The sequence below is a fragment of the Mytilus galloprovincialis genome, chromosome 7, assembly GCF_965363235.1.
Source record: "Mytilus galloprovincialis chromosome 7, xbMytGall1.hap1.1, whole genome shotgun sequence".
Taxonomy (NCBI): domain Eukaryota; kingdom Metazoa; phylum Mollusca; class Bivalvia; order Mytilida; family Mytilidae; genus Mytilus; species Mytilus galloprovincialis.
Window position 1 is genome coordinate 24,143,163 of NC_134844.1, and position 22,985 is coordinate 24,166,147.

At 31.0% G+C, this 22,985-nt stretch overlaps 1 protein-coding gene across 1 annotated transcript; it reads left to right on the forward strand.

Moving 5' to 3' along the window:
* Positions 1–132: 132 nt before the first annotated feature.
* Positions 133–22,690, forward strand: LOC143082605 (microfibril-associated glycoprotein 4-like). The gene is made up of 6 exons (XM_076258366.1): positions 133–457; positions 15,067–15,186; positions 15,755–15,882; positions 16,704–16,800; positions 18,232–18,396; positions 21,455–22,690. The coding sequence occupies exons 1-6, from the start codon at positions 175–177 to the stop codon at positions 21,694–21,696; spliced, it is 1,035 nt and encodes a 344-aa protein (XP_076114481.1). The 5' UTR covers positions 133–174; the 3' UTR covers positions 21,697–22,690.
* The last annotated feature ends 295 nt before the right edge of the window (positions 22,691–22,985 follow it).

A 22,985-nucleotide genomic window follows, 5' to 3' on the forward strand; every position in this document is an offset into this window, starting at 1 on the left:
GAAGTACCTACTTGGAAATATCTTAAGGGATAATACATTTCTGTTAATGATTTTACGTAATGCTACTTAAAACAAATGTTATCATGTGATCAGGAAAGGAAGTACTTTTATATTTACTATAAAATCCTTTTGCATTACAGGTGTCCAATTTAAGCAGAGAACCGCCATCCAAAAATGAAAAGCTTACTATTTATATCTCTTATTTTTGAAATGACATTTTTTTGTTTACCCAGTAGTTTGCCATGCGAAGGGGAACTCTGTCCCAAAGTAATATCTATGCCGCTGATGGATAATATGAAAGCATCGCTGAAGGCCGATATTGACGTTTCACAGATAAATAGGTATCTAAAAGCTTATATCCAACAGGAGATAAAAAAAGACGTACGCACAATAATAAAAGATTTAGTGGAAAAAAAACTAAATAACATGAAGGTAGAGATGTCTTCAAGAGCAGAGGGTAAGTTTGAAAGAATATATATGTAACATTAAATAGTTGAAATTAGGAATTACATGTATTTACTGAAATTTAGGAATTACATATTACTCCCGATGCACTTAGTTAATACAAGGAATACCTGAAACAGCCCAATTATTACCAGTAACTCAAAATATTTAAATAATTTTTTTCACCTATTTACTAACTGTTAACAATGTCGTAAAATTAGGCCGGTGACCGAAGTCGGTATTATGAAATTTTAATCGTCAAAAATGGTATACGGCTGTATCCTATATCATTCGATTTGAAAATATGTGTACTTTGAGATTATTTTGGTCGTCAAAAGAAAATATGGTGCAGTTTTTTCAGAAATCAAGATCAATAAAATTAACGGTACCAATTTTCTTGCACCAGATGCGCATTTCGACAATACATGTCTCTTCAGTGATGCTCGTGGCCAAAATATTTGAAATCCAAAGCTTATATAAAAGATGAAGAGCTATAATCCAAAAGGTTCAAAAAGTATAGCCAAATCCGTGAAAGGAATCAGAGCTTTGCATGAGGGAGATACATTCCTTAATTTAAAATAATTTCTAATATTTTGTAACAGCAAATTTTAATAACACAAAAAATCCGTATTTTCATGCCAGTACCGAAGTACTGGCTACTGGGCTGGTGATACCCTCGGGGACTAATAGTCCACCAGCAGAGGCATCGACCCAGTGGTAGTAATAAAATTAACGGTACCAAGGTCACATGTCGTTTTCTAGGAAAAACAAAATTGAATATTCAATTCTACTTTAAATACACTTTTTACAGTAGAATGATTGAAAACTTGAATTCCTTTTCTTCCTTATTCATTTTTTATCAAAAAGTGGAAACCTACCATTAAATGAGATTTTCTAGTACACGTATGCGACTTTACAAAAAGGGGTGTAGTTTTCAGTTTGAAACGATGTATTTTGTTCAATTTATAAGAACAACGACCGTAAAAACTTTACAAAATTTATAGAAAATTATGAACAAATATGTTTTTGTTAATATGTCCATCTAGTATGCCTCAATGAAAGGGGAAACTTAAGTTTTGGCCATAAACGTTGAATTCGGTACATGCAAAACTGGCAACAAAAAATATTTCAAAACAAACTTATAGTTTAGTTTCTACAATGTAATGACAATTTCTATGAAATGAAATGTATCTATAGGAATATAAATCATTGTAAAATAGACTTAAAACTTTAAAAAGACATGTTTAATGACAGAACCGCCTTTTCTTCGGTTAAAAGATGGATAAAGATTTGGTTATTCAATCTCAAACTTAGTTACTCAAGATAATTTTTTTTTCTATCAAGGACAGTTTAACATACCACTAAATATATGTATTACTACATTTGATCAGTAGTTCAGACCTCAAATGACTTTTGTAGTTTTAGAACGTTATTACGATGTTATGACCCTTGGCTGGAATACATATATTCCTACATGGAAGGTTTAGCAAATCTCGAGTTAGTATTGGTCCCAAGTGTTTAATGAACACGACATAATTCTTAAGCCAAAATCCTATAATAATATTGCGAATATGAATGCTAAGCTTAGGACATTAAACCTGCTGTGCCTTAGAGTAGAGTGGTGGCAAAATGTTTGTGTACCACACCATCTTTATCCAGCATCATTGGACATTGAATTCAAAATATTTTGTCATTGAAAAAAACATTTTAGCCGTATCAATCTATAAATTGGGGAATATAAAACAACCGTTTCATCAGTGCACCTATAGGACAAATGTCAAATGAACCCTGTCCTGATTGCAACTCCTAATATCTCTAGACAAAGGTAAAAGCGCCATCTCTGATTGACAGTATACACTTGCCATGATCACATGACTGTAGTCTGTGGATTTTTTCTATTGTCGTTATCATTCTGTAATCACTGTTATGTTATTAAGACTTTTGCATCATTCGTATCCATTCTTAAAATAAGCAATTTCCAAGCAAATAGAACATTAGAATGATTGATCAAAATAAAGTAACAATCATTCGCGCACTTTCGGGTAAATTTCATAATTACACCTATCAACTGTGTCAAAATACAACATTCTACTGTACGTGATAGATAAAATATCCACTTCTGCATTTAAGAAAATAACAGTATTTAAATAATTAAACTTAGTGTTTGCTTCTTTGAAATGTTGAGGCAAGTTTCAACGGAACTGAGAAACTTATTTTGCCTCTTATATAGATAAAACTATATGAACACAACCTCAAAAAAGAATAACGGACACCAAAATGATTCAACAAAACAAGAAAACATCAACAAAAACAAGAAATATCAAGTCCAAAATATTTGATGAAAACTATGTATTCAGCCCAATCATGGACAGGACACAACTATCCGGAATTGTTTTAAGTTAATTTTTGAAAAATAAAAAAATATCGTTTTTTACAATCTTACCTCATAAAAATTTGTGTACATGAATAGAAAAATAGCAGTTTTATTACTTTATAGTGTTCGATATAATCCATTCATCAGCGCTTTGTTATATGATGTTGGAATCAGGTGAAACACAAATTGTTCCCGTTTACAGAAATGTTTACCTTCATAATTTGTCATCAAAAGGCTTTTATGATTATCTTTTTGGCCTATTGCATAGAACGTTATGTGTGATGTTTGAATACAACAAAAAAAAAGATATTTGAGGGCAGCGTTTGAATAAAAAGCCAAACTGCATGCCACTAATGATCTGCATTTGATGTCAAAATTTTCTGGCTAAAAGCTAAAATACAAAAAAAAAAACTGCACCAAATGTCTTTTTGACGACCAATCTTAATTTCAAGTTTAATCATTTTTCTAAGACTGTGCCACTTTTAAGCCGTATACCCTGGTGTGAAATTAAAACTCTTTAAATAATCGACTTTTGCCTATTCCGTCACCGCACTATATGGTCAGCTGATCAAACGTTAAGGTAAAACTAAATAGAAGATCAGTGAGTACAATTGAAAAGTGATCATCCTAAAAGATATCTTGATGTTAAACATATTCGTTGAAAACGGCTGATGAGAAAGAAAAAATATTTACAGAGGAGTTGTTAGAATTGTACAAGATTACAAGTAAGTAATTTGTTCATGATATTTTTGTTGTATTTCAAATAAGTCAACTTATACAAGATATTTAACATTTCTTTTTAAATTCTGCAGTAAAAGGGGGGGGGGGTAATTGGTGTAAACCCTAATTTAAGTCCCCTTCCAGGTCCTTTTTCACGAACAAATCAGAACAAGGGGCTTCGTAATAGCCGTTTAACACGTAATAAACATATCCATGTGTTTTAATACTATGAGAACGACCAAATAATTTAAGGATGGGGGGGGGGGGGGGGGGTATGTTTTTTCCTAAAAAATAGTATTGCCAGATTTGAATATAACTTATAGCATATCTTTAAATTGGCATTAAAGATTGCATATTTTGGCGTTAATATTGAGTCACTGATAAGGTCTTTGCGTCGGAACTAAACACATTTATACTAAAAACAGTTGTTGGCATGACACGGGTTATGTTCTTCACATATATGTTATGATGGTATGATACTAAACCCCTTACGGGAAGGATTGTGCCTGATGTTCATATGATGAAATCATAATCTTTCAGTCAGTTTAATTGAAGTCTGGAGCTGGCATGTCAGTTAACTGCTAGTAGTCTGTTGTTATTTATGTATTATTGTCATTTTGTTTATTTTCTTTGGTTACATCTTCTGACATCAGACTCGGACTTCTCTTGAACTGAATTTTAATGTGCGTATTGTTATGCTTTTACTTTTCTACACTGGTTAGAGGTATAGGGGGAGGGTTGAGATCTCACAAACATGTTTAACCCCGCCGCATTTTTTGCGCCTGTCCCAAGTCAGGAGCCTCTGGCCTTTGTTAGTCTTGTATTATTTAAATTTTAGTTTCTTGTGTACAATTTGGAAATTAGTATGGCGTTCATTATCACTGAACTAGTATATATTTGTTTAGGGGCCAGCTGAAGGACGCCTCCGGGTGCGGGAATTTCTCGCTACATTGAAGACCTGTTGGTGACCTTCTACTGTTGTGTTTTTTTATTTTGGTCGGGTTGTTGTCTTTTTGACACATTCCGCATTTCCATTCTCAATTTTATTAACTCGGGAAAATTGGAAAACCAACTTAATACAAAACTGCATTGTCAGTTCCCTCACGAGTCCAAATTACCAGATTTTTTTTTATCAAATTGATAATCCAGTTCAAATAAGCAATGTCTTAGAAAATTTGAAAATCAAATATTTTTTAACGAATGACGACCCTAGGAAATATTAATCGTACCTGAACTCGTGGGACATTGAAACTTTTCTTTTGTTCTCATTGTTGAATGCAATAAGGTTGCCTATAATTTCATCCACTTCAGTAAACTTTGAAGAATAGGTGTTTAATTGGCAATCATATCACAACTCCTTACTTTTATATTTATGATACAATTTGTTTGCAGGTATATGAAGTGCTGAAGATAAGAGGTCTTGAAAAAGTTATCAGAAAAAGAAAAAGTGAAGATGATCATATTATGTACTTTGTTTCTTTGAAGAAACATTTGATGTGATCAAGAAATCCTTGTTCAGTTCGACATCCGGGGCTTGATTGCTATGGCGGTTTATGTCACGGCTCTCACAAAAAGTATGATTTAATGTTTATAAGATGTGATCAGTTAATTGATTTTCGTTCAGACGAATTTGTTTAAGAAGTCGGAAATTTTTACAGTCGTAAGATGTCAAATTCAGCAAATATTACAATTGAAAACTCAGAGGAAAACCAAGACAATGAAAAAAAAAACCATGGTGGAAACTCGGGAACCTTTGGAAAGGATGAGACCTATTCTTCTAAATTACAAAAATAAAAAACCAATTATGATGTCGAGGATGTAAGACCATTTTTCATATTAGAAACACACATAGAACTGTACAAAACCATCGACGCTACAATCTGCCAAGCCAGCCATCTTAAAGGGTTTCGGCGTGTTCGAGGTTTACGGAGAATCTATTTTAATTCTGAGATCGATATAGAATCCCTCATTCCAGCAGGCATAACCATTCGAAATAAATATATCCAGGTTTACAGTAGAAACACAAGGATAATTGTTCATGAAAGACAAACTCACCTGAAAATACGTGTTAAAAATGTGCCTTGTTCCGCCAAGGATGGACAGATTTAGCGTTGCTTAGAATTTCACGGATGCGAGGTTATAAAAATGTTCAGAAAACTAATGCGGGTAGATGGCATGTTATCGAATTATCAAATTGGTGATCGAATCGCAATGGAAGCTCCTCTAACTAAAGCTTTACCAAGATCTGTAATTATTGGTAAATACAGAATAATAGTTATTTGAATTGTTTACATTGTCATTTCGGGGACTTTTAAAGCTGACTATGCTGTAGGGGATTTGATCATTGTTGAAAGCGTTACGGTGACCTATAGTTGTTAATATCTGTGTCATGTTGGTCTCTTGTGGAGAGCTGTCTCGTTGGCATCATACCACATCTTCTTTTTTATATTCACCAAGGCCAAGACCATCATAATCGTTCTGATATCTCATGCAATAAATGCCTACAGATAAGTCATAAATGTTCACAGTGTCTAAATAAACTCATCATAGATACCAGGACTAAATTTAGTATATACGCCAGACGCGCGTTTCGTCTACAATGACTGGTGTTGTCTTCATTGTAACAACCAAGGACACAGACAAGCAGAGTGTGATTTGCACCTTAGTGAAAGAGACGACACAGAAGACAAAAATTCAGATGAGTATAAATCGGAATCAGATGATTCTGTGCAGATATCACAATCAATACTGCAAACTAATCCCCAATGGCAGTCAAACAAAATTACCTACTAAGATCAAACTGACACTTCTACCAATACAAGTGCAGACAAAGATGATACGTACAATCACGACCCAGGATTAAAAGCTATGAACATCAACTTTTCCACCGATCGTTCACGGGAAAAAAGACAAGAAAACAAACCTGACTAATAATTAAAAAAAAGCAGGAAAGGAGATATAAGCCAATATTTCCAAGGAACAAACTAAACTCAAAGAAAACAAAACTGATAAGAGAAATGAAACCACCCCAACAGAAGAGTACTCAGAACGTATAGGTCCTGCACGAAAGACAAGTAAAACATAGGACCAGTACCGTATGTTAATCTATTACAATGCAATTGTTAAATAATTAAAACAGTACAATGTTCAAATATTAAATATATGTACACAACATTTATTTTTTTATTTTAATAATTAAAAAAAACAAACAAAAAAATTAATGTAATGCAATGCAAGATTGCATACTTTCAAAAGATATTGTCCATTTGAATGTATAGTATATGTATATCATAAAAAATGTACCAAACAATCACATGTTAAAATCAATGGTACGCTATTAATAGAACATTGAATGTATATATGGTAAACACAACATCATTGATATTAAAATTGCAAGAAATATCTATATCCAACAATTGTTTTCCATGCAAAAAAAAAAAAGAAATCAATCAGACATATATATATGTCACGTTTATAATCCAGAGTGGTAATATTTTAAACTTCTTTGAAATGTATAGAAAAGGAAAATCCACATCTATTTTTTGAACATGAAAGACAATTTACAGCCATCCGTATTTTCTAAATATTCGCATGTGAATCGAACAATAGTACTTTACATTTCCTGTTAGTACTTGGAATATTGTATATCACTAAGCCATCATTTAAATTGTTTAACTTTTCTTTAAATAACGTCTGGTTTTCGGACATACCACTTCAATTTGCTAATCCTAGTTTGGGTCATTGTCTAATGAATATCAAGGCCAAGTGCGGTCTGAAAATATATAATGAAATAATAACAAAACAATGTAGTTATCATACTAGGCATGTTAAAATGATTACTTACAACAATATTGTAAAACTATTGACAAAGTTATGTACAATTAGTATATTAATATAATACAAACTGTATACCATGTAAACAAATGCTGTTTATATTATGTATGAGAAAACTTTACTTTTTTAATTATTAAATGTTTATGGTAAACAAAGAGTGAAACAATACATATATGTACATAAATTGTATTGGTTCAAAAGATAAAAGTCAAAGGCTTTTTATATGTCAACATTGTTATATTCTATTTGTACAAGAAAGTCATTTTACTTTACAGAAAAATTTAAAAATGAATTCAAAGGTGATGTATATCACAGTTATGGAAATTCGCAATCAAGAGCGGTATCTATTTATATTAGTGATCACACAGATTATCCATTAATTGATAAATTTCAGGATGAGTAGGGGCGACTAACATAGGAATTTCAAAAAGAATTAAAAGTTATATACTTTAGTTAAAATGTATGCACCAAATCTTCCTAAAAATAGAAAAGTAAATGACATGATACAGAGAAACAGTTTAGGTATGGTCATAGTTAAGGGAGATATGAAGGATACACTATCTAATATTGACAGCAAAAAAACCTAACAACAAGAAAAAAAAAAGAAAAAAATAGGGAAATAAAAAAGGAAACAGGTTAAAAGGGTTAATCAAAACACATAAGTTGATAGACATTTGGCGAGATATACATAGTAACAATATACAATTTACACGGAGACGTAAAAATAAGATAAATGAAGCTTCACACATAGATTACTTTCTTGTTTGTTCAGAAATAAGGTCACATATATTTTCAGCAGATATAAGACCTGTTCTTATTTCGAATACAGATCACTAAGCTATATCTTTAAAGGTAAAAGGGAGATCACAATCAAAAGGGAAATAATTTAAATTAATAATTTTAAGTATCTTGGATCATGGAAGTATTATATTAATACTTCCATGCTTGGATAATATAGAACAAAAAAATATAACAAAAGGTCTTATCATAAAATATCAGAATAAAACAAAACTTACTGATAAAGTAGGCCATCAATGTGATATGTTTAAAATTGAAGTTCGAGAACATACTGTTGCATACTGTAAAAGAAATGCAAATCAAAATAAAAGTGAAATACACCTTTTGGAAAATTAGATTAGAAAATTAAATGAAAGTATAAACAAAAATTGTAAAAATGATGTTATTAAACATTTTCAAGAATAATCAATTTATCATGAATGTAAACTAAGAAAATAGTTATGAAATAAAAAGTAAAGGAGCTTAAATAAGGTCAAGGATAAAATGGGAAGAGGAAGGAGAGAAAAATACTATATTTTTGGGGGTTAGATTAAGCCAGACAAACTATGAAGACTATAACTGCCTTAAAAGATGACAAAGGAGTTGTACAGACAGAATCTTCTAAATTTTTACAAATAGAAAAATGAATTCTATCAAAATATTTATAATAGTAAAATCATAAATTAATCATAAATTAAATTTTAAAAAAGTGAGATAATGAAAGGCACTTTAACCATTGAAGAATGCACTAATTCATTATTCAAGATGAAACTGAACAAATCACCAGGAATTAATGGACTTCGTAATGTTGAGTTCTATAGAACTTTTTGGGATGAGGTAAAAGAATTTGCTGTATCTACATTTAAATATTCATATAAAAAAGGGGAGTCAACGAATTCCCCAAAATTAGGAGTTATTTCTCTTATACATAAAAACAATGATCCGCTTTGTGTAAAAAATTATAGAACTATAACTTTATTAAATACTGACACAAAAAATTAATTGCATATTCATTGGCTCAGCGCATTAAAAATATCCTTCCAAAATTATTCATAAAGATCAAAAAGGTTATGTTAAAAATAAATATACAGGTTATAATATTAGACAAAACCAAGATATAATTGATTATGCGGAAAAATTTAATATAGAGGGGGCACTACTATTTTTAGATTTCCCAAAAGCATTCGACTCTTTAGAACAGGATTTTATTTTTTCAGCTTTTAAAAAAATTATGGATTTCGAAATTCAATGCGTCATTGGATTAAAACTTTAAATACAGATATTAAAAGCGCAGTTATAAATAATGGATTATTATCTGAACCGTTTTACATTCAATGCGGAATACGACATGGATGTCCGTGCAGTGCGATAATTTTTGTTATTGCAGTAGAGATATTAGCCTGTAAGATAAGGCAAAACCATAATATTAGAGACTTTGAAATTAAGATAGATGGGAAAACACATTCATTAAAAATCAGCCAACTTGCATACAACACTTTTTTTCTAAAAACACAAAAAAAGACATTTTAAAAGTTTTAAATATTATTGAAATTTTTTGCACATTATCAGGGCTTTTAAATTAAACAGGTAAAAAACCCGAAGGAATTTAGATAGGAAAACATAAACACTGTAAAGAAAAATACGAAAACATCAACTTTACAGACAAAACAGTGAAATTTTTATGAGTTTTTTTGTTGTTGTAATAAAAATGTTTCTCAAATGCTCAACAATAATTTCTTTGTTTGAGAAATATATGATCTAGCAAAAATAAATGAATGAATAAATGAATAAAAGATATAAATTTTACGAATTACACATCTGGAACTGATTAAGTAATATAATTTTACCTTTCACCGCTACATGATAACCTTTACTAGCACTAACACATTAACAATAAATGGTTATGGCAACAAATTACAGACAAACTACAATAACATATGTACAATGAAGGAGTGACAGTGGATAATTATGAGAAAAATATATAAAAATAAAAGAGAAGCATATAAAATAGTTATCGAAGGTACCGGGATATAATATAATATAATAGAAATTATTACAGAAATCAAGTACCTTTTAAAAATGAGTTTCTCAACAACAAGCATTCATTAAAATAGTTGACAACAATTTTTGATATAATTGTTTGAGAATTACCGTTTAGAATTGATTTAAGCAAGTTATATAATAAAGAAGGTAATTTGTTGTTCAATTGATCATTATTCAAGTTTTTAATGATATTATCTCTCACATAGTTATAGGATGAACATTTTAAAAGAAATGTGTAGTTCATCTTCAATGCCTCCATTGTTGCAGCAAAGACATACCCTACTCTGCTTTGGCATTTTTAGATATCGCCCTCTTTCAATAGATAAAGTATGAGCACTTAATCTTAATTTACATAATGTTGATCTTTCACATTTGGATGTTTGTACCTGTTTGATTTTATAAATATTTTGATATGAGCGTCACTGGTGAGTCTTATGTATACGAAACGCGCGTCTGGCGTACTAAATTATAATCCTTGTACCTTTGATAACTATTACATTGATCAACATACGAGGGTCCTTTTTTTGGTTTATATAGTATATTAAAAGTTTTTTTTTATTGATGTCAGTCTCTAGCTTCTGAAAGGCTATATCATTGATTCTCTCTTGAATGGGTTTTAAAAACATTTTAATATCAAATGAAAATAGATTAACTAAATGAAATCGAAGTCTTGAAATAAGATTTTTCATATTTATTATCGAAGAGGTTTTTTTCAGTTCCATTGTATATTTTTAGGGCAAGAGAATTATTTGACTCTAGTATATGGAGCCAATATTTTATTGCGGAAGATACTATTCTGGTATATAAGGGCAAACTATTCAGCTCGGCTAAATATGCAGCATTTGATGCTTTGCAATGTATTCCTAGAATTTCTTTAATAAATTTAAACTGCACGTGTTCAAAGGGATCTGAATCCCTGTGTTGTTTGTCTATCCCCCATACTTCACTACCATATATAGCAAATATTATAGGCTCAACAAGGGTGTCAAATTAGTGTTTTTAATAGCTTGCATTGGTTATTCAGTCCAATTGTGTGGGTTTTTTTTTTAATTTAAAAAAGTGCTTTTCTACCCTTTTCAACAAGCAATGAGCTGCATAGATTTACATTTCATGTGTGCTGCAGTGTTATGCCAAGATAGCAGTATGATTTAACTGTTTCCATGAATTCATTATTACATTTAAAAAAATATTATGGGTTTTACCATTTATGTTAAATATAAAGACTTTTTTATTTGTTTATGTTATTTCTAGTTTCCAAAATTGACAAAAATTACTTCTAGCATTTAGAGCTGTTTTTAATCCCTTTTTTTAGAATTTGATAATAAAAGTATATCGTCTGCAAATAAAAGGGAATTTATGTTTGTGTCTCCAATAACAATGGGATCTGTATTAGCATCTTGGATACTTTTAACCAAATTATTTATGTAAAGATTAAATAATAACGGACTGAGAACTTATCCCTGTGTAACACCATTGTTGGAGACGAATTCTTCACTGAGACCATTTTGGAATTTAATTCTACACGTAAGTTCGCCTTACATGGAATTAATTATATTAAAAGTTTACAGGGTAATTCAAGTTCCAAAAGGATATAAAATAATCCATTTCTCCAAACTGTATCAAAGGCTTTCCTGAGATCAACAAAGGCAGCAAACACCTTCTGTGTCTTACTTTTCTTTTGTTCTATCACAGATTGTAAGGTGAAGATGTGACATGAGGAACGGGATTTTTCTTTAAATCCAATTTAGTTTTCGCTTATAATGTTTTGTTCATTGACAAAATTTGTAATTCTCACAAATATAACTTTGTTGAATAATTTTCCTGGGTTAGAGGTTATAGAAATTCCTCTGTAGTTTGAAGGGTTCAGCTTATTGTCCTTTTTGTGTATAAAGAAATGAAACTTTCATTTCACACCTTAGAAAATGTTCTTTCTCTGAAGATAAGGTAAAATAATTTAGTTATAGGGTCAACTATTACTTGTATATATATCATATTTGATCATTTCATTTGAAATCGAGTCCTTTGCAGTGGATTTTTAGGGTTTTAGAGGCTTTAATTATTTCATCTGCTGTTATTTGTTGGTTATAAGACATGTGACGATTAATAACAAAACTATTTACCGTTAAAAAAAAGAAGATTAAAAAATGAAATATTTATTAAATCTTAATCTTCTTTATATTACAGATAAATTTTGATTCTGACATACCTGTGAAAATGCTACAGCACATCTTTTGTTTTATTTTTAAAGTCATGACCGGTGTGACAATTTTGTATCAAAACCAGGATATCTGAAAGAAAAAGAATTCACACTTTTACAGAGAAAATATGAAAAATTTCCTGACACAATTCTCGAAATATCAGTTATTGCTAGTTGATATATATATATAGTAAATAGTTAAAACAATAAATCTCACTGATATGTGTTTGTTTATTTCATTGCTGATAATTTCATAATTAAGCTGTTAGATTAAATCTAATGTTAATTTTATATACTGATGCTTACCAGAAAACAACCCTGGATTTCTGGTATTAACAAACAGGGACTCTTCACTGAAATGCTTGACTAGTGAAGTATATTGTTAACAGCAGACAGTACAATTTGTTGTTGATTAAAAATATAAAAAAAGAAATAAGCAAACGTGACTCTCAATGCCATCAGTTTGTACACGTCTATATTGCAGAATGTCACCCTCGATGCAAAAATCAGGCAAAAAGGGGTCGTTGGAAAACGTATTTTGTCAAAAGAATTTTACTCTCGAGGGCAAGTTGATCTTATTGATATGCAAATTATGTCTGATGGAGATTTAAATTTATTATGAACTATTAAGATCAATTAACCAAATTTAGCATAGTTGAATGTTTATCATCAAAAAGAGCTGCTGAAGTTGCCTATAAACTTCTCACAAATGTGTTTCTTATATTAGAAGCGCCTCACATTTTGCAGAGCAACAATGGTAGGGAATTTACATCTTATATCATTCTAAAAGTGAAGAAGTTATGGCCTGAATTGGTAATAGTACATGGAAAACCACCTGATCCTAAATCCCAAGACAGTGTGGAGAGGTCCAACGATGACGTCCATGACATGCTAGTTGAATGGAGACAACGCAACTACAAAATGGGCAACAGGAATTAAATTTGTGCAGTTGCAGTAAAAAACCTTTATACTTCTCTTCTAAAGTGCTCAGATTATGTCTTGCTATGCAAAAATCAATTAATCAAGTAAATTAACATGAATTTGAGGATGTTCGCTTGTCATGTTTTGGAATTTCTGTCAGATTTTCGGAATCCTCTGGTTTTATCCATTTGATTGTCTTTAAAAAAAAATGCCCTATAACCCCTTTTTTTCTTTTTATAAATCTTTTACCTGTAGAATTATAAGCCATCTGTAAAAGTCTTATAGAATTGTTGTTATTCTTTAATAGTTTTTAATTAACTTAAACTTGTCAATGATGAAGCTATGAAAAATCAAGACAGAACATTTTCCCGCCAAAATTTCAATGGCTATTATCTCGAAAACATGCACACTGACCTATATTTTTTTTGCTTTTTTTGTTCCTTTATTAATACCCTATCAATCTATACTAATATTATGACAAGCTTGTTATTTTGAAACTGAGAAGCGAACTTCCTTAAACGGCTTGAATTTGCAATTACAGGGGCCGAATTAGTTCTCTTAGCATACTTCCTTCCATTCTTTAACATGTATATTACTGTTACCAACATCATAGTCTCATCATACGTAAAACCATTACAACAATTAATCCTACAAACGCTGAATCGCTGAAACAACCTTTTCATTTTATATTCGATAGAGTTTACGTTTTAATCACGACTTTCTGGTAACAAACATATGTATAGAACTCACGATCAACTCACCATGCAAAAATACATATAAGTTGCACTGAAAATTGTTTATGCATAGATGGTATTTGTCAGAATGGAACTAATTGCGTCATAATTAAGATTTTGTTTTATATACCAGTGAAATAGATACTAGCAACACTATACTAGTTTCCGTATATAATTGTTTTATTGAGAGAATGTGATTGTTATTGGTAATTGTTATCATACTAGTAATTATTTGTTATTTGGAATGTTCCGTCTACTTCAAGAAACACTATCTGGACAATGTCTTGTTTTTTATATATATATGTGTGTATTTGTAAAAAAAAAAACTCAGCAAAGCCAATAATTTAAACAATTCTTTCTGTACATTTTCATCTTGTACAAATACGTGAATCTCAAAAACACAGAAGTCTTTGACATTTGCTCATCTTGTCGCATGGTTCATTTGAGCCATCGCTATTTGGCAAGAAAAGTTACTTAAAACATAAATTAGAAAATAATTAAGAAAGTGAATAGCTGCCTTGGTGTTGTTTTGTTTTTATCTTTCATTCTCCAATCGAGTAAAACGTATGGCTAACAGCAAAGAAGCCCTGATGATAAGGAATAGAAACAGAATATTCTCGCTAGGATATAGCACATTTTTCCTTTATATTGGGGTGAATCTATCATTTTGGATGTTCCTAACCATAACAATCGGTATGTGACTTGTCACCAGTCAACCTGGGCTGGCAGATTATTGAACAGTTTATCCTTTGTACAACTATGAACCTTTGTTCTAATAAAAATAATGTTCTCAGATAGCACAAATATAAAATAAGCTCGACCTTTAACCTCCACATGATCCCTTGCCCATATCATGACCCCAAAACCATAAATCATGTATCCATGTCTGATAAAAAGAAGTCGTTCCCAATTTTTATATGGTAGTTATTATGGTTGTTTATTCCACAATGTTGTCTGTTTTGCTAATTCTAATTTCTTTCAAGTTTTACCTATCAAAACTTCATTATTTGTAATTCATCCAGAGAAAGAAATGGGCAAAGTTTGTACAGATTCTGTAGAATGTCAAGACAATTTGGACTGTATAAATGGCAGATGTAGTTGCAACCGCTCAACATATTGGAATGGTATACGCTGTGACCAAAGTAAGTTTTTATAAGTAATTTTATTTATAGTTTTTTTCAATAAAAAGAGTCTCAGGGAACACAGTCTAGATCTATTTAGAGTTCGTGTGTTTTCCCGCGGGTATTTCCGTTGGTTTGTATATTTATGGAAAAAAAACCTCAGCAAAGACACATTTGAGGTTTATAATTTGTTTCGCAAGACGTGTTTCGTCTACATAATAAACTCATCATAGATACCAGGATTTAAATTTTGTATTTAAGCCTGACGCGCCTTACGTCTACAAAAGAATCATCAGTGACGCTCGAATAAAAATAATAAAAAGGCTAAATGAAGTGCGAAGTTAAAAAGCATTGAGGACCAAAATTCTTATCGGTTTTGCCAAATACAGCTAAGGTAATCGAATCTTGAGGTAAAAAGGCCTTTTTAGTATGGGTTTAACATTTGTTGATACTAAGAATTTTTCAAATTTTCAACACAATTATCATATCGTGTAACACACGCACATACATAAATTTATAACGTTTGAAACGTTTTTGTTTAATACCCAGTCATTTTGTACTTGCAATATATCTATGAACCTTTTTGTAGAATTACCTTCTGAATGTGAGGATATATCTAGTGATAAGGATGGTATATATTTGGTCTACCCTAAAGGCAAAATGACGTCTCGTAAAATATCTGTTTACTGTATCATGAGCGGAAACAAGAAATGGACAGTAAGTATGAAAATAAAACAAATAAAATTCAATATCGTGAATAAACTCATCATATATATCAGGATTGAAATTTTGTATTCACGCCAGACGCGCGTTTCGTCTACATAAGACTCATCAGTGACGCTTTAATAAAAAAAGTAAAAAATCCTAAAATGAAGTGCGAAGTTGAAGGACCAAAAGTACCAAACATTTTTGACAAATACAGCAGAAATATTTTTTCGGAGGTAGGAATGCCTTAGTATTTCACAAATTCAAAGTTTTGTAAAAAGTTCATTCATAATTATGACCATATCAGTGATAATTCAATATGGTATCATGTTTTATGAAAATATTTTTTTTTCCTTTCGAACATTGTTTTCGTTTCTCCTTATATTTTCATGAAATTCGTAAGTTATAATTAATTTGATTTTGATTTTAAATGAGTTGCAATCAAAAACTATCATTCATGTCACAAAAAAAGGAAACTTTATCTTAAAACAAGCAGAATCTATAAAGATAAAAGTAGATAAATAAAATCACGAATGATTATTATGTTCAATATAAACGATGTAGCAAAGTGTAGTGTCATTAAAGGACATAACACAGTGTAAGGTGTTTTTTGTTTGTTCTGTTATTCTTTCCCTTAAATTAAAAATTGATTGTAAACAAAAATAATCGGAATATTAACGCACTTTATAATTCAAAAAGTAGACAGGTTGATGAGATCTTATAAATAAAACTTTTAATCGTTTCAATTAGATTTACACTCATTTTTGTTTTTCTTATGTATTTTTGGTATGTCTTATTTGAACACACATGTATTTATCTTTTTTTGCACACAGGTAATACAGAAGAGAACTGATGGATCTATGGACTTTTACAGAACGTGGTCGGAATATTCAAACGGATTTGGAAGGGTAGATGAAGACCATTGGCTAGGTCATTGCTTTTTTCATTTTGAGTAAACTTTTTGGAGTGACGAAATATACACTATGGTATTATGATGACGTCATTATGACATGGGCTTTGCCTGATTTATTTTAAGAATCCATTTTACCCACAGTTCATGGCAGGATATTAAGTATATATAACCAGTAGTTTTACCCAAAAAGCCATGTCTTCCATATCAAAAGGAGAAGGACTACTTTTGCCAAAACATCAAATGTATTTCAAACTGACTCTTATTTAAAGAATTCAATTTTGAATCTAAGAAGCTAAATAAAACAAGTACTGTTCAAGTTTACAATACACCTTTATATGCGCTACACAGACACAAAGAATAAATAGAAATCTTCGCAAAATCGGATTTTTTTGGTCTTAACATAGAGCACAGTAGTTGCCAAGAAAGATATATACACATTAAATTGTTTATTGTATTAATCCCCCCCCCCCAAAAAAAACCCCAACCCCAACACCATTTGACGGACGCTTGTGCATTTTTTTTTTATATTTATATATTTGTCTTAGCCTGCAATTAGCCTATTTTGCTATAAAATCTTGAAAGCCTACACATGGTGTCATAGTCAATTTGTGTAACAAATGATTGATTAATATTCATATTTCAGAATGACTTCCTTTTCAAACTAAATTTGCAGCCCCTACATATCTACCGTAATTCCAAGCGTCTACAACCCCTTGAAAAATTAATATAAAAGTGTATATACATATAAATATCTATTTACCGATATATATATTTATGATTATATGAATATATATAAATATTATTTGATGAACTTATATATTTGTAAGCTCTTTTTCGAACGCAAGGGACTGCAAAGTAGTATCTTTTCCTCTCACTCTGAACTGACATTCCAATATTTTATAAAACATCATATAAATTTAAATAAGCTACATATTAGAGGCATTTGTCCTTCATATAGAATGAAATTCAAAACAGTGTGGCTGTGGCCATTGATTGACACATTAAATTCATCCATTGACTGGGACAATTTAGGTGAACGTGTGTATGTAACGACCATTGCTCACTGTGTACTTTTTAAAGACACTTAAACTATGGGGTCACCAAAGGTTCTCAACACCTTAATAAAGTTATTCGAAAAAATTAATCAGAAATAACACGATGTTTTGATTTATATCAATTATATAAATCAAAACATAAAGGTTATTTCTGATTAATTTTTCGAATTATTTTATAATAAAAAGCGTTAAGAAACCTTGGTGACCCAACGGTTTAAATGTCTATCGTAGGTACGTCGTGAACAGTGGTCGTTACAGAAAACGTTCACGTAAATTGTCCCAGTCAATGGATGAATTTAATGTGTCAATCAATGGCCACAGCCACTGTTTTGAATTTCATTCTAAGTATTTAACAAGTTGGTGTACTAATTTCCCTTTTTAAAATTATTTCAGGCAACGAGAATATTTACCGTTTATCCCAAGATGGCACTCATGAACTAAGCATCGTCTTAGTAGATTGGGAAGGAAATCTAATGGAAGCTAATTATTCTAAATTTTCAGTAGATAGCGAAGAAGACAACTACTCACTCAGTGTGTCAGGATACTCGGGAAACGCAGGTTTGACAAATTTATTGAGGTCTTTTAAAAATTATTGTCAGTATTTATAAAAGGCCAGCAAGAATAATTTTACTTTACACTTGAATAAGTGAGTATATCATACCTGAAACTGTTAATGTAAAGAACATTATCAATATATCTGAATGTGAAAATAAATGATCTGTCTGCTTGCTTACCCTTTTTGTTTTTGACAAGTTTCTGAAGGAACTCAGAGTCGTATGAAAATAAAAAGAGGTCGGCAAATCAGGCACACAGTTCGTTCTCATTGTAATGTTGACAATTTGTTGAAAAAGTTCGACTGTGCGATGTTATTTATATATAGGTGGATGATATTGGCCAACAGTTGCTCTGTTAGTGCAATATATAACACTAAATAAGATGACTTCTTTGTGGTCACTTTTCTGCCTTCCTTATCAAATCAATAAATCTGTCTCTCTACTATATATTAAGTATGCAATTTGTTGTTTTTTATTCTCTCAAATTATTGTTCAATATGGGTTAGTTTGGGCAAAAATTCGGAAAACAAAACCAATTGTGGATGTCCTTTCCGTGATTACAATCTAATTCAACGCAGTGCTTGTTCACGTTCAAATTTCCTAGATTGCTTCAAATTATAAATATTCATTCTGAATACATTGACAGCAAAAATATATTAACCAATGGAGTAAGACCGTTGTGTAATTTGTAAAATTTCAACAATCCTATCCCTTTTTGTATTCATTATGATTAAATCATAAAATCTGGCATTTAGAATGGGACTGTTATACTAGCATAATATACCAGATTTAGATCTCCTTTAATTTTCGACTGTCATTTCCTAACTTTTATTAAATGTGTTCAAATATAAGAATATCCTTCTTTTGAATTTTATGTTTGATTCAATCGTTTAAGAAAAGTAGATCTCACATTGGTCTACTGTTCAGATGGCGTGGGCTAACATTTGCTCTGACAGTGCAATATTTATATTATTTATCAGGGAAATTATCTAACATCTGCTCTGACAGTGCAATATCTATTTATCAGGGTAAATTATCTAACATCTGCTCTGACAGTGCAATATCTATTTATCAAGGACATTATCTAACATCAGGTCTGATAGTGCAATATTTATCTATCAGGGAAATTATCTAACATCTGCTCTGATAGTGCAATATCTATTTATCAAATAATGATCTAACATCAGGTCTGATAGTGCAAGATCTATTTATCAAGGACATTATCTAACATCAGGTCTGATAGTGCAATATTTATCTATCAGGGAAATTATCTAACATCAGGTCTGACAGTGCAATATCTATTTATCAGGGAAATGATCTAACATCTGCTCTCATAGTGCAATATCTATTTATCAAGGAAATGATCTAACATCAGGTCTGATAGTGCAATATTTATTTATCAAGGAAATGATCTAACATCTGCTCTGATAGTGCAATATCTATTTATCAAGGACATTATTTAACATCAGGTCTGACAGTGCAATATCTATTTATCAGGAAAATGATCTAACATCTGCTCTGATAGTGCAATATCTATTTATCAGGGAAATTATCTAACATCTGCTCTGACAGTGCAATATCTATTTATCAGGGAAATTATCTAACATCTGCTCTGACAGTGCAATATCTATTTATCAGGGAAATGATCTAACATCAGGTCTGACAGTGCAATATCTATTTAACAGGGAAATGATAAAACATCTGCTCTGATAGTGCAATATCTATTTATCAGGAAAATGATCTAACATCAGGTCTAACAGTGCAATATCTACTTATCAGGGAAATGATATAACATCTGCTCTGACAGTGCAATATCTACTTATCAGGGAAATGATCTAACATCAGGTCTGACAGTGCAATATCTATTTAACAGGGAAATTATCTAACATCAGGTCTGACAGTGCAATATTTATTTATCAGTGAAATGATTAAATCATAAAATCTGGCATTTGGACTGGGACTGTTATACTAGCATAATATACCAGATTTAGATCTCCTTTAATTTTCGACTGTCATTTCCTAACTTTTATTAAATGTGTTCAAATATAAGAATATCCTTCTTTTGAATTTTATGTTTGATTTAATCGTTTAAGAAAAGTGGGAAGCGGGCTAACATTTGCTCTGACAGTGCAATATTTATATTATTTATCAGGGAAATTATCTAACATCTGCTCTGACAGTGCAATATCTATTTATCAAGGAAATGATCTAACATTTGCTCTGCTAGTGCAATATCTATTTATCAAGGAAATGATCTAACATTTGCTCTACTAGTGCAATATCTATTTATCAAGGAAATTATCTAACATCAGGTCTGACAGTGCAATATCTATTTATCAGGGAAATGATCTAACATCTGCTCTGATAGTGCAATATCTATTTATCAAGGAAATGATCTAACATCTGCTCTGATAGTGCAATATCTATTTATCAAGGAAATTATCTAACATCAGGTCTGACAGTGCAATATCTATTTATCAGGGAAATGATCTAACATCTGCTCTGATAGTGCAATATCTATTTATCAAGGAAATGATCTAACATCAGGTCTGACAGTGCAATATCTATTTATCAGGGAAATTATCTAACATCAGGTCTGGCAGTGCAATATCTATTTATCAGGGAAATGATCTAACATCAGGTCTGACAGTGCAATATCTATTTATCAGGGAAATGATCTAACATCTGCTCTGACAGTGCAATATCTATTTATCAGGGAAATTATCTAACATCAGGTCTGACAGTGCAATATCTATTTATCAGGGAAATGATCTAACATCAGGTCTGACAGTGCAATATCTATTTATCAGGGAAATGATCTAACATCTGCTCTGACAGTGCAATATCTATTTATCAGGGAAATTATTTAACATCAGCTCTGACAGTGCAATATCTATTTATCAGGGAAATTATCCAACATCGGCTTTGAAAGTGCCAGATTATAAATTAATCAGGGGATGGTATGGGCTTCAGATTGTTCTGATATTTTAATATAAAATATCTATAAGGGAATGTTATGGGCTAACAGCTGCTCCTATAATTAAATCTTATCTATTGATCAGGTGATGGTATGGACTACCACAACTCCAAATCATTTTATACAAAAGACCGGGACAACAAGAATGGATGTGCCGTCAGCAGACATGGCGGTTGGTGGTATGACGACTGTTATCAAGCAAACCTTAATGGGATGTATAATGGGACAATAAATGAATCTGGAAAATATACAGGACTAGTATGGTTTGAATGGAAAAGGGACTATTCTTTAAAAACAACGCTGATGATGATCAGAAGGAAAGAGTAAATACTGATACTCGTATTAAAACTATTAGGATAGAAACCAACTTACATCAACTTACTTAATAAATTATTTTGTATACTTTATTGCTTAGACACAATATGATTTTTCTACAAAACTGCTACCAATTAGCCTGTTCTACAAAACTGCTACCAATTCCCATGTAATTTGATGATTGATATTCGAAAACACTGGTGTAGACCATTTTGCTAAACAAGTTACAGCTGGCCACACATCATCATACCTATTTGTGATGGAGTACATCAACTTTAGTTTTTTAAGTCTTCAGGCCAATTAACTGGGATCTAATTTATATAATAGACAGCATCTTCAAATATTTCACTCATTTAATAATACCACAACTGCATGTGTGTACTTTGAGATTTAAAAAGATCATGTCATATTTTAAACATGTTCAAAAGTTAGAACACTCGAAACTACAATTTGGGAACAAATTAGAGGTATTTATCCTGAAAATAACTATAAAGGACAAAGTTGGAGTCTCTTGTGGAGAGTTGTTTCATTGACAATCATACCACATCTTCTTTTTTTAAATTTTTGCAAACATTGTTTTTAATCAGTTATACTACTTTATCACGAATGTCTTTTTTTCTGCAAAATTTTATCCAAAACATTCTCATTAAAATTGTATTTTGCCGCAATTTTATATGTGATTTTAATTTGAATATTTACTATTTTTATTTATTCTACAAGTATATGTTGAGTGGCTATGGGGCACTCTTACAGCTTTCATTATTTGAAATTCTGATATTTAACAGGCAATCAGAAATCATATAGTCAAATAAAAAAACAAAAAACCCAATGTCCAAAAATATATAAATAAATTTGGTGTATTTACTGTCTTCTGATTGGTTAAAATTATTAGTTTTATTTTCAATGTTGTCAATTTTGATGGCGACACGCCCACTCTGACGTTGTGTATTCATACGCCAACATGTGTGTACGTTGTTATTGTTAATATATATAATATAAAAAGTTCTTTGATTATTCAATGTGAAGAGTCAAAAATTAGTTGTATGGTTCAATAAATTCAAAATAAATAATAGCCGTTCATTAAATAAACCAGGAAAAAAACGAACAACAATAACAAAATTACACAGATAACTAAAGATTGATCAACATATATCCCACAACTATAGGTCATCTCACTGTCTGTATTTTTCTGGTCATCTCCTAATAAGATTGCATACCATGGCTTTGTTATGACAAATACATTAACCCGGCCTTAAATACTTACACAGACATATCAAACATGTCATAATAAATTAAACAAC